At 36.0% G+C, this 15,443-nt stretch overlaps 1 protein-coding gene across 1 annotated transcript; it reads left to right on the forward strand.

Annotated features, from left to right (window-relative positions):
• LOC109949595 (histidine-containing phosphotransfer protein 5-like) lies at window positions 12,371-14,304 on the forward strand. The gene is made up of 5 exons (XM_020565665.1): window positions 12,371-12,472; window positions 12,767-12,897; window positions 13,401-13,464; window positions 14,054-14,130; window positions 14,223-14,304. The coding sequence occupies exons 1-5, from the start codon at window positions 12,413-12,415 to the stop codon at window positions 14,302-14,304; spliced, it is 414 nt and encodes a 137-aa protein (XP_020421254.1). The 5' UTR covers window positions 12,371-12,412.

Genomic DNA, 15,443 nt, shown 5'->3' on the forward strand with positions numbered 1-15,443 from the left:
TAGGGCTTGGACTTAGGTTTTGAAACCTACTGCCTGTCTATGGTCTAGCCCGACCCATTCTTCAATTGGGTAAGGCCTGGAATTAGGATTTGAAACCCTCAGCCCACCTAGGCTTGTCTAGGCCTTTTAAAAAAAAAATTAATTGATGCTCCCTGACCTCATTTTAGACTTAATTAAAATAATATAATATATAGGATGAATTATATAATGAGACATCAGGCGGGGCTGGGTTTAAATTTAGGTCAAATATTTGCCCAAATGATAATTTATCAACCCAAAGTCAACATACCTACATATTAATTAAAGCATGAATAAAGGAGCCAAGCAAATATAGAAAGACCACCATGAAGCTCATGATGAAGTTATGAAACCAGGGACATGCAAAGCTCATGCTACTTCACACTGCATACTGCTAGCAACATATGCATGCTATGTGTCATGAAAAACAACATATATAGAGGCTATAAAACCATGCATATATACAGAGGTTTTGTTTATTAATTGATCTCTCTATTGCCTTCTCTTTTCTCATTTCACTTCAATTTCATCTCTCTCTCTCTCTCTCAACGAAGAAAATGGCTGCGAAAGGGAAGGATCTTAGCCAACAGCTCGTGGAACTCATCAGCTCCTTGCAAGAACAAGTCAGTTCACCCCCATTATATTGCTTTGCTTATAAATCTTTCTCTTTTAAGTTTTTACAAGATTAATATGGTAAGATTTATGAAAAATGGTATATGTTCCCTGGCAGGGCATTTTGACCGACTACTTTGACGACATAAAAGATTTACAAGATGAAATCAACCCTCGCTTCGTTGACGAAATTTTCACCATCTTCCTTCGTGTAGCTGAAGATTACAGAGCCGAACTCACAAGAAATCTGTAATTAATTTCCTTCACTATTTCCATGAACTAATTGGAGTTTTACATATATATGGATACTAATTTTGGAGAATTCAATTTTAATTTAATTAGGAGTGAGCCTGATGTCAACTATCCTGAGGTGAATAAACTCGCAATCAGGTTTAAAAGTAGTAGCACAAGGTAATTGCCAATTATTTTCTTTTTTTGGTCATAATTGTCAATTGGATAATTTTTTAGAATATGCTCCCTAATTACTATACATTAACATATATATGGATACATTACATAAAGGAGAATTATGATTTTGACGCATTTGTGATTTATGCTGTAACAAAGGGCGGAACCACTATGTTGGGCTCCAGCCCATTCGAAATAATATATATGTATATTTTTTCCAAAGCTCATTCGAAATAATTAGATAAATAAGAATTTAGTGTTGCTTTTAAAAAATTCAGCATATTTAGTGAAACTAAATAAACTACATCCCACAAAAAATTAGTCTACTCCCCCCTAGTAGCTCCTTAAACGTAAAAAGACAAATTTATATCTCACCCGTATAAAAATACTTGGTTTCGCCCTTGCAAAAATAATATGTGAAGGAACCATTTCAGCTCAAAATAAAAGAATAAACTTAAAGGACATCATTGCTAAGAATTTCTTTTAATATTTACTGGTCTCCTCTGGATTTTTGTATTGTATATTTTGAGCTTAATTTGTTGCACATCCTGGTCTTCTTAATTTCTTAATTTACTGCATTTTGGAATTACAGTAATGCCTGTGGCCTGGTTGCCCTTGCCTGTCAAGAGCTTGTTGATGCAAGTGAAGCAAAGAACAAAGAAGGGTAAGATTTTATTTGTTCTCTCATGATCGCCAAATAATCTACCAACAAAATTTATGAATAATACTTGTATGTATGGTTCTGTGCTTGTAGGTGCCTTGTGGCTCTTGACAATGTCAACCGTGAATATCTTGTCGCCAAAGAGAATTTGAATCGCATTGTTGGGGTAACATTTATTTTGAATCCTTCATCATTTCTCAGTTTTAGTTTGCATGTTGCATGTTGTAATTTGCATGTTGCATGTTCTAATATTCAGAATTTTCTTTTCTACAGATGGAACGTGAAATTTATGACATGAAGCTGTGCCAAAAGCAACCTGAGTAGAGAGAGTTCTTATTATGTAAGAATCATCGACTCCAGAAAATTGTGATGTTTTCTTCATGTTGGCCATGTAATAAGTTTATTACATCTATGTTATAGACTTATTTATAAATTGTTTTAGGACAAGGTTTTGGTATTTGAAACTTTTGAATAAGTTCACTATAAAGTGAACATTATGTGTTTAAGACTTGATTTTCTATCCATTTGATAAGTGGACCTTGTTCTTAGTTTTCTATCCATTGTTGCTTGCCTAACTAATCTTTGTGTACAAGTTCTAATCTCCACCATTATTATCACATATTAATCATTCTTTACTAATATTGTTCTTATTTTTCACCGTGGATGCCAATTGTAAACTTTATGTTAGAAAGTAGGAAATTACCCATAAAAAGGGAGAAAGAAGGAATCTGTTGAATAATAATAAAATATTACCCCCATTAGCTACTTCACTAAATATGAAAAATGTTCAACATATTCTTTAACAAAGATTTACCAACGCTGCGTTTGGATGTGGAAGTATTGAGGACTTTAAAATGATGTAAATTAATGTTTTAAAATTGGCAAAAAAAATTTGCTTTTTTGGCTAATGGATTTAATCATGGAATTCAATATTTTAGAACTCCATTTCTCTTGGAATTTTAGAAATGGAAACTATTTAGATAGAATTTGAAGTTGGTATTTATGACCTTCCCTATTTTTTTCCATGTACAATTTCCAAATTTTTTGATTTTTTATCCAAGCACGGGAATTGGTGTATGTCAATTCGGAAGTTCTTACTTTTGTCCAAATCTCAAGTTTATTTCACCTATCCAAACACACTATAAGTGTCAAATTGCCACATAAGCCATCAAATTCAAATTTAACATTTTATATTTAATATCTCCCTTAGGCAATTACTTGTTGTTGGAGGACAAGTGCTCATTGCCCTTGCCAAGTATGAACCAACCGTTTGGGTCCAAAGAAAGAGTTTAATGTAATCATGACCCGAAAAAAAAACAAATTTGATTGATAATTTCTTGACCCGAAAAAAGAATACAGAAATAGACACAATTTCCACGGTGATTATGCTCCCTCCCACAGATGCACTAATATTCTTATTTTTATTTTCTTCCCAAAAAAAAATTCCGAAAACATGACGCGCCGCTGCTGAACCACGATTAAAGAACGTTATTTTTAAGTAGAGAGCTGCTATGTTTGATCTGTTCAGTCTCTCCATAAGATCATATTATATGTTCTTGAATAAATTCATGGTGATCAAATGAACATTCCCTGTTTAAGACTTAGTTTTGGATATGCTTTGGTAGTGTCTTTATGTTATCTTTAAATTTGGCTACTATTGGATTATAATCTCCACCATTATATTTTTTTATTTTTATAATCTCCACCATTTTTTTTTTATTTTTATGAAGAGGGGGAGAAAAACCCTAGAAACAAAAACCAACTAGCCAACACTAATCATCCGAGGCTTCACAACCCTCAACAAATCATCAATCAGAATAGAGATAATTCAAAATGGAGCTTCATAAAAAAAGCAGCCCCCCAGATCCATATTCAGACTCCAATTAGCTAAGCAATCTGCAGCAGCATTCCTTTCCCTATAAACATGAGTAAGCTCAACAAACTCAAACTTACTTATCAAAGCAACACAACTTGCAATCACCCCAGTACAAGGATGAAGACAACTAGGAACATGCTGCTTGATAAGCTGAACATCAGTCATAGAATCCATTTCAATAGAAAGCCTAGCCACCCCTTTAGCCGCAACAAGCTTCAAGCCAAAGAATAACCCCCAGAGCTCATCATCCAGAGTTTGACCAATACCCAAGTTGACAGCAAAACCACCCATCCAGTCCCCAAAGGAATCACGGATGATACCACCAGCACCAATACAACCAATACCACCCTTGCGAGAGCCATCAACATTTAACTTGAACACACCATTCATAGGGGGCTCCCAAGCCAACATAATCTGCACTTGAGTCCTTTTGGAGATGGAATTAGGACAAGTTTGGAGCCACTCAGAAACTGCAGAAGCAATAATCCTTTTAGGGTGAAAAGGCAACTCAGCTTCAACATTAAAAACTCTACTGTTTCTCCATTTCCAAATAAACTAGCATGTAAACACAAAAATCACCAGCCAAGGTTGAAGGTCATATACAGACTTAGAACATAAATTACTAACAAGCCAAGCTTTAAAGTTAGCCTGGAAAAACCTCGCAGCATCACCCCTCTTAAGGAACAGAAACCAGACCTCCCTAACTTTAAATCAATCCGTCAAGATATGAAGCACAGGTTCAATGGGCCAACCACAACATTGGCAAGATGAATCAAAGGTAAGGTGTGTTCCCACGCGTTGCTCATTGGAGAGGATTTTCCCCTGATACACCAACCAACAGAAAATTTGCAATTTAGGATGAATTCGCATCTGCCATGGGACTTTCCACCAAGGGTCAGGCCAATCAGGCCTTTTAAACAACAAATTATAAGCGGATTTCACAGTAAAACTCCCATTATCAGTATATTTCCAAATACGAATATCTTCTAACCTCCCATCAAAGTCAACAGCCAAAGAAGTAATTTTCTGAACTGTATCCTCAGCAAGAAAATTGCGAAGCTTATCCACATCCCACCAGCCATGTTTGAAGAAGTGGGAAACAGGACAATCAACATCAACACCCTCCATAGAATCAACCTACTGCATCAAAGGAAAATCACCAATCCATGTATCCTTCCAAAATTCACTCTATCACCCTTCACAAACCTCCAAATCAGCCCCTTATTCAAAAGCCCAGCTCCAAAAAGGACACCTTTCCAAGTTGAAGAAGAACCTTGCCTAGAAGCCAATTTTGAATCAAGAATGGATTGACCTTTGAGATACTTAGCCTCAAAGATCTTAGCCCACAAATTTGTGTCCTTTTGAAACAACCTCCACCCTACCTTCACTAAAAGAGCTTGGTTCATATTATGAGATTTTTAAAACCCTAACCCACCTTTGCCCTTCGGTCTACACACCAAATCCCATTGGCACAACTGAACCTTATGCCTTTTCTCACTGCCTCCTCAGAAAAAAATTCCTATTAATCTGATCCAGCTCCACACGAAAAACTTATAGAAAGCTTAGCAGTCTGCATAGAATAAATAGGAATTGCAAAGGTCACAGCTTGAATAAGAGTAGATCTCCCTACCAAAGACAACACCTTGCTTTTCTAAGAGGCCAACCTACCATGAACTTTATCCACCAGTCCACCATAAGTAGCCTAAGTGATCCTTGAATGAAGTAAAGGCATCCCCAAATACTTCCCCAACTTCTCAGTAAGAGCAGAACCACATATAAGACTGATTTCTTTAACCACCTCCTTACAGGTATTCAGGGAGCAAAGAATAGCATATTTATCAAAGTTTATAGTCTGACCAGAGGTAATACAAAACAACTCTAGGCAACCCTTCATCACCCTATTTTGTTCGGAACTAGCCTCAGCCAAAAGAACCAAATCATCTACAAAAAATAAGTGCGATACCATAGGACCAGACTGGCACGATTTGACAGGCTTCCACTTCTTTCTTGTTACAGAATCAAAAATAATGTAGGACAACTTTTCAATGCAAAGAACAAAAATATAAGGAGAGAGTGGATCGCCTTGTCTAATGCCACTTTGAGGAATAAAAGGCTCAGTTAACTCACCATTCACACAAACCTGATACTTAACAGAGGAAACACAATGCATAATTAATGAGACAGTCGAAAAAGGCAACCCAACCTCTTTGAGCACAAACTCAATAAATTGCCAATTCAATCTGTCATAGGCTTTAGAAAGGTCAATCTTCCACGCAATAAAACCTTTTTTCTCCTTAGCATTCCTAAACTTGTGCATTAATTCTTGAGCTATAAGAATGTTATCAGAAATGTGCCTCCTAGGCACAAAATTGACCTGATTTGGGCTGATCAAACCGGGCATAATAGGCCTCAATCGAGCAACCAAAACCTTAGAAATAACTTTATATAAGGTACAACACAAACTAATGGGCCTAAAATGCACCATGAAAGAATGATTATCAACTTTAGGAACCAAAGTGATCAAGGTAGTATTAAAACCATCTGGAATATTGCAGGAGACAAAAGCTTGGCAAACCATACTACAAATGTCATTCCCACAGAGATCCCACTGAATTTGGAAGAAGCACGCAGGAAGCCCATCAACTCCAAGAGCTTTTAGACCACCAATATGAAACAAATTCTCTTTAATCTCGAGGAAATCAATGCTTGTAACAAGATTGGCCAAGTCAACAACCGCAATACTTGGAAACAAATTAGGAAGATCCCAATTGATGCAGCTATGTTGCTCCCGGACAAACAACCCCACAAAATAATTAACAGCAAGCTTCTTAAGACTAACAGCCCCTTCAATCCACTCCCCTATATCCCCTCTCAATCTTTCAATCTTGTTTCTTCGTTTTCTTATTAAGGTGGAGAGGTGAAAGAATTTAGTATTTCGATCACCTTCTTGCAATCACTTCACACGAGACTTTTGTTGCCAAAACAAAGCCTCTTGTTCAAGGACACCATTATACTCATTAATAAGAGTGGTTTCCAAATTAGTAAGGAAATGATTACTACCTTGACAAATAGCTTTCTGGATACCAGCCAAACGAGCTAAGAGCCTAGCATTTCTTTGCCTTAGGTGCCCAAAAACATTGGAATTCCAAAGTAACAAAGGCTTCACCAAAGAACAAGTTTTATCCAAAACAGACCCATTAAGAAGAGCCCATTGCTGATTAAGGAACTCCTTAAAGTGGTCATGTTTCAACCACATATAGCCTCAAACCAAAAGGAATGCAAACTAGGTGATGAAGAGAAACTAGATTTAAGGCTTATCTTAATAGGACAATGGTCATATTTAGTTGTTGGCAAATGCATAACAAAGGCCTCAGCAAAAAGTCTTTGCCACTGAACATTACAAACAACTCGATCAATTATTTCATAAACCCTTTTATTACTCCAAGTATATTTAGGTCCAGAATACCCAAGATCAATCATACCATTATCATCAAACCACCTTCTAAACCCTTTAAGTCAACAAAGAGGAGCTCCCCCTAACTTATCATCATAACTCAGCATGTCATTAAAGTCCCCAGCAAGAATCCAAGGCAACTGGTGACATTTAGAGACAAAATTCAAGTATTCCCATAACTTTTTTCTCTTAGAACTCCACGGCTTAGCATAAATTGTAGTGAACAACCAAGGATTTTGACCAGGCCAAGCAATAGACGCAGAAATAGACTGATCAATAGTACTAATTACTTCAACTCTGACCTTATTATCATTCCACAAGAGCCAAAGACCGCTAGAAAAACCAATGGGATCAACCACCTCAAAACACGAAAAACCCAACGACTTCACCACATCAAGAGCTTTTGACCCCAAATTCTTGGCTCACAGACAAACAAAATATCAACACGATGAACACAAATCAATTCCATCATAGTATATCTAAATTTAGTGCAAGCAACACCTTTAGCATTCCAACAAAGAATATCCATCAACAAACAACAACAGGAAATGAAACCGTAAGGGCTAAACCCTACAATCAAAAGCCAAATGGCTTACCTTCAACATTGTTGAAGGCATTGCTTACCGCATTCCCACTGGAATCATCCACTTTACCTGTTGAGACATCCATCCCTTCAACAAAAAACTGACCACTATGAAGAGTCGAAGCAACAGAATCTCCATCACCCTCAAAATCACAATCAATTCCATGACTATCATCATTATTAGCTATATTCGGAGGTTGATGTCCAAATATATAGACACCCTTCTCCTCATACAAACTTTGATTTTTCCCCCAAGAATCCAAGTGAGTATTTACAATTCGAAAACAGGAGCCCTTCTCTCATCCACAACCTTCTTGCCTTTAGCACTCACACTACTTTTAGAAAGCCCAGATAAACCCACAGTTGTTTTACCACCAAATAATCCTGAAGCCTTTGACTTACCATGCTTATTAGAGATATCACCAAGCATAACCATGTTCCCAACATTAGTTTGCCTAGTCTTAGTCCAGATTTTCTTCTCAAAACCAACACCTTTTTTATAAACAAAAAATTTCCTTGCAGTCCCTCGAGCTACCATACCACCAGAATCAACATTATCAAACCCAAAATCTTCACTAACCTTCCTCAAAGCATCAAAACGAGAGCCTTGGTTCATAGAACCAGAACCTTGGTTACCCATTCCCTTAGATATATCCTTTGGTCGCCTCTGGGGTGGGACATTCATCCAAGGACCACAGAGATTCTCTAGCTTCTTACTATTTTCTTCCTGAACCATAACAATATCTGCACCCACCTCAAGAGCAGCAGTAGATGACTGCCTCAGGTCTGTCTGAGGCAAACTTCTCTTTCAAAGTATAATGCTCCCTTTTATGCCCATAATGGCCACACAAATAATAGATATCAGGAAGACCCTCATACTTTATGTTATACCACAATTGGTTAATTTGAATAAAAGCCTCAAGAGGTTTTGTGAGATCCAATTCCACACAAAGTCGGGCAAATTTACCCCTATTCTGAGCAGTAGTTAGAGCATCAATCTTAAGCAACTTACCCAACAAATTCCCAAACCTCTTCAAAGCCCAAACATCAAAGCACTCAAGTTGAATAGCTGAGACTCTGATCCAAGCTGTCATTCGAGTGATATGTGCAGTCGCTGGACAAAACCCAAGCCTCCACTTCTATAACACCAGATAGTGCCCAGCCACAATCCAAGGACCCTCAGTTAAAGCAAAATTCAAATCCTCCTCTAACTCAAATTTCGTTACAAAATAGTAATTCATCAAATCCACTAGCTTTCAACCACCTTTCAAGCTCCATTTCTGCCGCAAACGATCATGCATATTGGTATAAGTATGCGACCTACCAAGCAATTTCACAATTAAAGCATTCTTCCAGGGTTTACAGATTGCGATCCATTGCTCGCTCAGAGAATTGGATACAGGGTCCCTTATCACCACAAGAAACCATCACATCATCTGCATCAGTCAGATCAGCATAATTATCATCAAGGGAATCAACATCAATACCCACATTTTAAACCAAATTGACTTTGTTCATCAACTTATCCCTAAAGCTGCCAATACCCACAAACGAGCCCTGCCTCGAAGGCACCTCAAGGTCTTGCATCGGATCTGTATTCGGGACAGAATCAAAGTTGAGCTCAGGCTCGCAATCTTCCTCGACTCGAACCCGCTTAGTGAATCGAAATTGCTTACAAGAACCACCAGGTGAACCTTTCTCCATAGATCTAAGAACCACCGCCGAAGATTTAGGAAGGAAGATCAGAAAGGCTGGGAGACTGCCGGAGAAGCAGATCCCAGCCGCCAACAAAAAGGGGAAGAAAACGCTAGGTCGGCAGCGCAAGTGAGGTGCATACAAAGAGTCGGGTTTTTAACCATCAATTTTTGGATCTCATTCAATCTCTTTCTATATGATCTAATCTCCACCATTTGATTGTCGCATTTGTACTTTTCATTCATTTCTTCAGTTTAGTTATGCCTAGCTACGGTTTTTAAAACCTACAAACCGTTCCAATCGAATATTTCAGGAAGTGCAAGTAATTGATTATTGATGGGTATCCCTCTTTTGGTCGAGGAGAGAGAGAGAGAGAAAAGTATGGTTAGTTGAAAGATAATAAAAGGAAAAGAATCCTTCGATAAAACCGATTTTTTATTTTTTTTTTATGGCCCATCAATTTCATTAATATAAGGGCATTACAAGGACATAGCTCTACAAAGGGCTTTGGCAAACAATAAACACAATGTTATATAACTAAGAGGAAATTGTAGAGAGAATTGGAAAGTAGAGGAAGACAATAGAAATTGTTCAATCAACTTGTATATCTCATCTTGATAAGACCTCTTATTTATAGGCTTACAATGGTAAGAAGACATTAACAACTCATAAGTTACAAGCCCATAACTATGGTATTTAGTATATAGGTTACATAGAATTAGAAGGAGTGAATGTTAAGAGGTACATGCATTTACAACACACAACTATTACAAGAACGTAGCCCCATATTTAATAATAATATTTTGTCGATAATTATAATATATGCTTTCCTAAATATGGATCTTTACAGTTCAGTTTATAGTATAGCAGAAAAGCTACCCAAAACAAATCATGTCCATGCCTAGCTATATGAATTGACGAGTCAATGGATCAAATTTTGATACGAATTTGATTTAATTAATAGGATATGGATTGAGGCTTTCAACCGCATAATCCGATATCCCATTAACTTAAAAAATGAACTATGTTATAGATGATTCGACCCAAAAATAGTTCGATGATTTGAAGTAATATAATATATCATTTATCTTTTATATTCTTTTATAAATTTTATATGGGTGTGTAACAGTAACTTGAGTCTTTAGACACTAAAAATGTACTAAAAGGCAACAACCCTTCCCGAAAATTCCTTTGTGTTATTTAAATTCAAGCTACCTTGACCATTTTACCCTTAGGAATTTAAGTTTTGTTTTCAGGAGTCTAGTTTTCGGATTTTACTTTGTACTTGGACATAGAGCTCTATTCAACAAACGCGTAGGCAGAAACAAATCCGAATTGGAGTTGAAATAGAGAAGTTACACGGCTTTGAGGTTCAAGGGCATTTTCGCAAGAAAAAATGAACCCTAAAACTCCTAACCCAAATGTGTGCCACATGGCATGCCTAGATTATATATATCGTATTTCACTAATCCGAACCGTCTATTTTATAAATACTCATTCAAAGATCATCTCAACAAAAAATCATTTAAATCCGATATCATTTGACTACTCAATTGAATTATTGAAATTTTAGTACTTTCTTGAAGCACCATGTTTATTGATAGCGGAAAGATTCCGGCCTCCCCCATTTCTTATAAATTTTTTTGCCAATCCCGACTAAAATTCATGTAGGCATGTATATGAAAGTTGCTCCTCTTAATGTTTTCTTTAATCTGGCATGGGTGGCAATCGACAATTTTAGGTTTCGTTGTTGTCGAAATATGCTCAAGCTACCCACCTAGGGTGACAACATGTGGTGGATCATGTGGGCACCAAAGGTGACATATTTTGACCCCTGTGTGATGTCCTAGCTGTCTCAAGCATTATTGTTTGCATGGATTCGATCATTTGCCCAATGATCGAAGATTTCGCTTATTATGGATTGTTTGATAAGAGATGATCGGATCGTTGGATCATCTTCAAATTTTAGTATGCAATTCTTGATGTTGCTAGAAGTGTGTAGAAACTTGCAAAACAAAAATCCGAGGTTCACATGTCTCAAATTGTCTCGATTTACACGAATCGGTCATCGTCCGGTTGTACTGTGTACGAAGATCCGATCGTTGGATCGAGGCTAAATCACGAATTGGATGACTATCCTTGACCAGTTGGAAATCACGAATTGGAAATCCGGTTTTGATTAATTTAGCATTAGACCTTTTGTGAGTGGAATTTTGTTTTGAAAGAAGTACAAAAATCTTTTAAATTGTAAACCCATTGCATATCTATGGTTTTGAATGAAACTCGATTTATTTATCGTCTCTAGCTTATGATGTTACCAACATTGTTTTAATATGGTTTTTCTTGCGATTTTGTGGTTACATTGATAGAATTGAGATTTTTCAAAAAATTTCATTGCCATTTTGATTTCTCGATTAGACTATGACTTTATATGGCTATATACATTGAGATTGAGAAAGTGGTTTTTAAAAGACCTTATGAATACCCTCCCCTATTTAACAATACAATGAGATACAGTTAGGTATTTGGTACCCATCAAGGCACACATATATGCTTTGGGCAAATAAATAAAATAAAAACGAATTTGTTGATGAGATTTTAATTTTTTAGGTCTTAAAATAAATCCGATAGTTTTCCAACCATATTGATGCTTATTGGATAAGAATTGACAAGTTAAGCTCAATTAATTATTCAAATATGAACTAATAAATCAAATAATCTGACTATAAAACCCATCCAATTTGCATCCCTATATACTACGTACAATTAGTAAAACATGAACAAAAAGCCAAGCACAAATAAACAGACCATCGTGAAGCTCATGAAGCTATGGAATGAAAAGCCAGACCAGAGACATGCAAAGCTCATGCCTCTTGAGTCTTAACGCACATTCTATGCAGCATGAAAATAACATCCACACAGCATATATATATATATATAAAACCATGCATCTGTCTCTATTACCTTCTCTTCAGTCATTTCATCACTTTCATCTCTGTACTCTCTCTCTCTCTCTCTCTCTCTCTCTCTCTCTCTCTCTCTCTCTCTCTCTCTCTCTCTCTCTCTCTCTCTCACAAAGCAAAACAAAAAAAGAAGAAGAAAAAAATGTCTGGGAAGGAACTTGGCCAAGAGTTCAAGGAACTCGTCAGCTCCTTGCAAGACCAAGTCCTTCTCTAATCTTTTTACTTTTGGAGTTTATTGCTTTGCTTTCTCTTCTCTAATTCTTGTTTTTGAAGTTTTATTTATTCATCTTAATTTAATTTAATTTAATTTTTTTGTTTAATTAATAGCTGATTTTATTGTGTAATTATATAATTTATCTTTCTTCTCTCTCTTTTTTTTACCCTGATCAAAGGGTTACTATTTAATGTCAATATTTTATATTTTAAAAATATATAACAAAAAGATGATCAAGTTAAATTAATATTGCAGCTAATTAACTACTATATTTCCTGGCAGGGAATTTTGGACGAGCAATTTGATCAAATGAAAGCAGTTCAGAATGAACGAAATCCTTGCTTTGTTGCGAATTTGATCACCACATTCCTTGGTGATGTTGAAAATATTTTGGCACAACTCAGCACATATCTGTAATTTTCTTCACTGTTTTAATTTACTATTTTGTTTTTACATATAAATTATTTATATTATATATATATATATATGTACAAAGAGCTTCCATTGAGGGATTCTTATTTGAGGGATACCCTTTGTAGCCGCCACTCCGGATTGTATTTCACTAATCCAAACCATCTATTTTGTAAATACTCATTCAAATATCATCTCTACAAAAAATCACTTGAATCAGATATCATTTGACCAGTCAATTGAGTTATTGAAATTTTAGTATTTTCGTGAAGCACCGTGTTCATTGATTTTGTAAGACACAATTGGATGTCGAAACGGTTTTCGATTTGTCTAACTTTTTGTAAGAATGATCTATGAATGAAGACCTAAAAAATAGATGGTTTGGATCATTGGGAAAAAAATAGTAGGGTACCCTAAAGGGCGTCCCTCAAATAAAATTATTTAAGGGATCCCTCAATAGAAGGGAACTGTATATATGTATTGATTTTGAAAAATTCAATTTTAGGAGTGCTGAGGATCCTGATGAAGTCAACTATCCCCAGGTGGCAACTCTTGCCCTCACGCTCAAGGTATAATAAATTGAATGCCACACTTTATTTTAATTTTGAATGCTAAACCTTTTTATTTTAGGTTTTGTTGCAAAATGAAAATTCAAAGCAATTTTGCACAAAAAAAGCATGAACAAAATTGTAAATTTAACATAATGTTGTGACCTAAACTAAAGTAGTCGGATCCGAAAGAGCTCAAGATAAACTAAAATGTCAGCTAATTTTTTGCCCAAGAAATAGTGACAGCCGTATTTACATTGAGTTGAGCTCAACTAAATATTTTTTTTGTTTCCTTTTGTTAATCGTATTTTAACTAAATGAAAAAGTGATACGTGTAAGGATGTGAAGAATTATTACATATCGAAATTTTTTAAAAACCTGCAAGGATATACGAAGTATTGGATTACTCCCCCCTCTCCCCCATAAAAAAAAAGAAGTAACAAATTAATTTTTTCACCCCTACTATATACATAAAGACTAACCATGGTTTTAAGTTTTTAATGTTGAATGATATATGTATAGAAAATAAACCCGAATTATTCTTTCTTGTACATCCTTTTGTCACACTAAAGAATTTAATTGCATTGATCCTCTCTGCTGAATTTGGAAGTACAGTGTTGGTGGTTGCCGGATGGCGTTAGCCTGTAGCCAGCTCCGAGATGCAAGCGATGCAAATGACCATGAAGAGTAAGAATTGGATACTATTAGAACCCTTATTTGATCTATATGGATGACCTCTCTTATGAAAACTGGTTTTGACTCAAATGTTATGCTTATAGGTGCATTATTGTTCTTGACCTTGTTAACCAACAGTTTCTCATCTTGCGGGAGAATCTGAATCATATTTTCAGGTACCGGTAATTTTTAGCATTAACATGCATTTTTTACTTCATACTTTCCTCTTGTTTTGTTCTAATATTCTTTTGTTTTTTCCCAACAAAAATCTGGAAACATAATGGAGTGCAGATGGAACGCGCAATCCATGAAAATGAGGTCAAAAGGCGCAATATGTAGAGAGAGCATGTGAAAATAAAAGTTCATTGGTTTCTTTATGTTGTTGGCTATGGAATATAATTTCATTACTGAACTTACTATCTTTTATTACTGAACTTACTATGGAATATAATTTTTGAAAAAATTAAGGTCTTTTTATTACAGAAATGCTTGTTTCATGATATATTACAGAGATAACATGTGAAAATAAACTATTTTGAACCAACTCTTGGAAGAATCTTTTCACAAAAAATATGAACACAAATTTTAATTGATATATGCTTTGAATTTCTTTTTACTTTTTTTGTTACATCAAAATATTTTACAAAAACAAGTTTATTAAAAGTTTGTACAAGTTTATTAAAAATCCGGGTAAATTATAGGAGTTATACAATTCTGGGAAATCTGTCACTTAAAAAAAATCTTTCAAAATCTCATACAATCCTAATTGAATACACCTCCTTAAATTATTCACTCAAGTCATCCTCTAATCTCTATTTCGGCACAAATTAGTCTCATTGTAACATTTACCGTCAGTTTGTGCAGACTAGTCCCATTGTACCATTTGACAACCCTTTTTTTTTTTTTCCTGAAATAGTCCCTGAAAGCCCGAGTTTCATTTTGGTCCTCCAACAAAAATGCATCCACCACCCTGATCTGCCCCTCCAATTTCTCCCTCACCAACCTCCTAAGCACTAGCGCATCCAAGCACCCACCCAATTTTGTATTTGAACCCACCAATCCAAATTTGATCCCTATAACAGAGAGAGAGAGAGAGAGAGAGAGAGAGAGAGAGAGAGAGAGAGAGAGAGAGAGAGAGAGAGAGAGAGAGAGAGAGAGAGAGAGAGAGAGAGAGAGAGAGAGAGAGAGAGAGAGAGTGATTGATTGATTGATTGATTCGTATATGTGATGGGTGCCGAGGGAAACAGAAATGCCATATATTCGTGGCTTGTGGCGTGGGATGATGAGTAGGGATGCCAATGAGCCGGTTTGGGGCCAATTTGAGA

This window comes from Prunus persica, chromosome G6 (genome assembly GCF_000346465.2).
Source record: "Prunus persica cultivar Lovell chromosome G6, Prunus_persica_NCBIv2, whole genome shotgun sequence".
Taxonomy (NCBI): Eukaryota; Viridiplantae; Streptophyta; class Magnoliopsida; order Rosales; family Rosaceae; genus Prunus; species Prunus persica.

Coding starts and splice junctions, on each gene's coding strand:
- LOC109949595 (XM_020565665.1), top strand. CDS start 12,413: ATGTCTGGGAAGGAACTTGGCCAAGAGTTCAAGGAACTCGTCAGCTCC. Junction 13,465..14,053: donor CTCTTGCCCTCACGCTCAAG/GTATAATAAATT, acceptor TGAATTTGGAAG/TACAGTGTTGGTGGTTGCCG. Junction 14,131..14,222: donor GATGCAAATGACCATGAAGA/GTAAGAATTGGA, acceptor TTATGCTTATAG/GTGCATTATTGTTCTTGACC.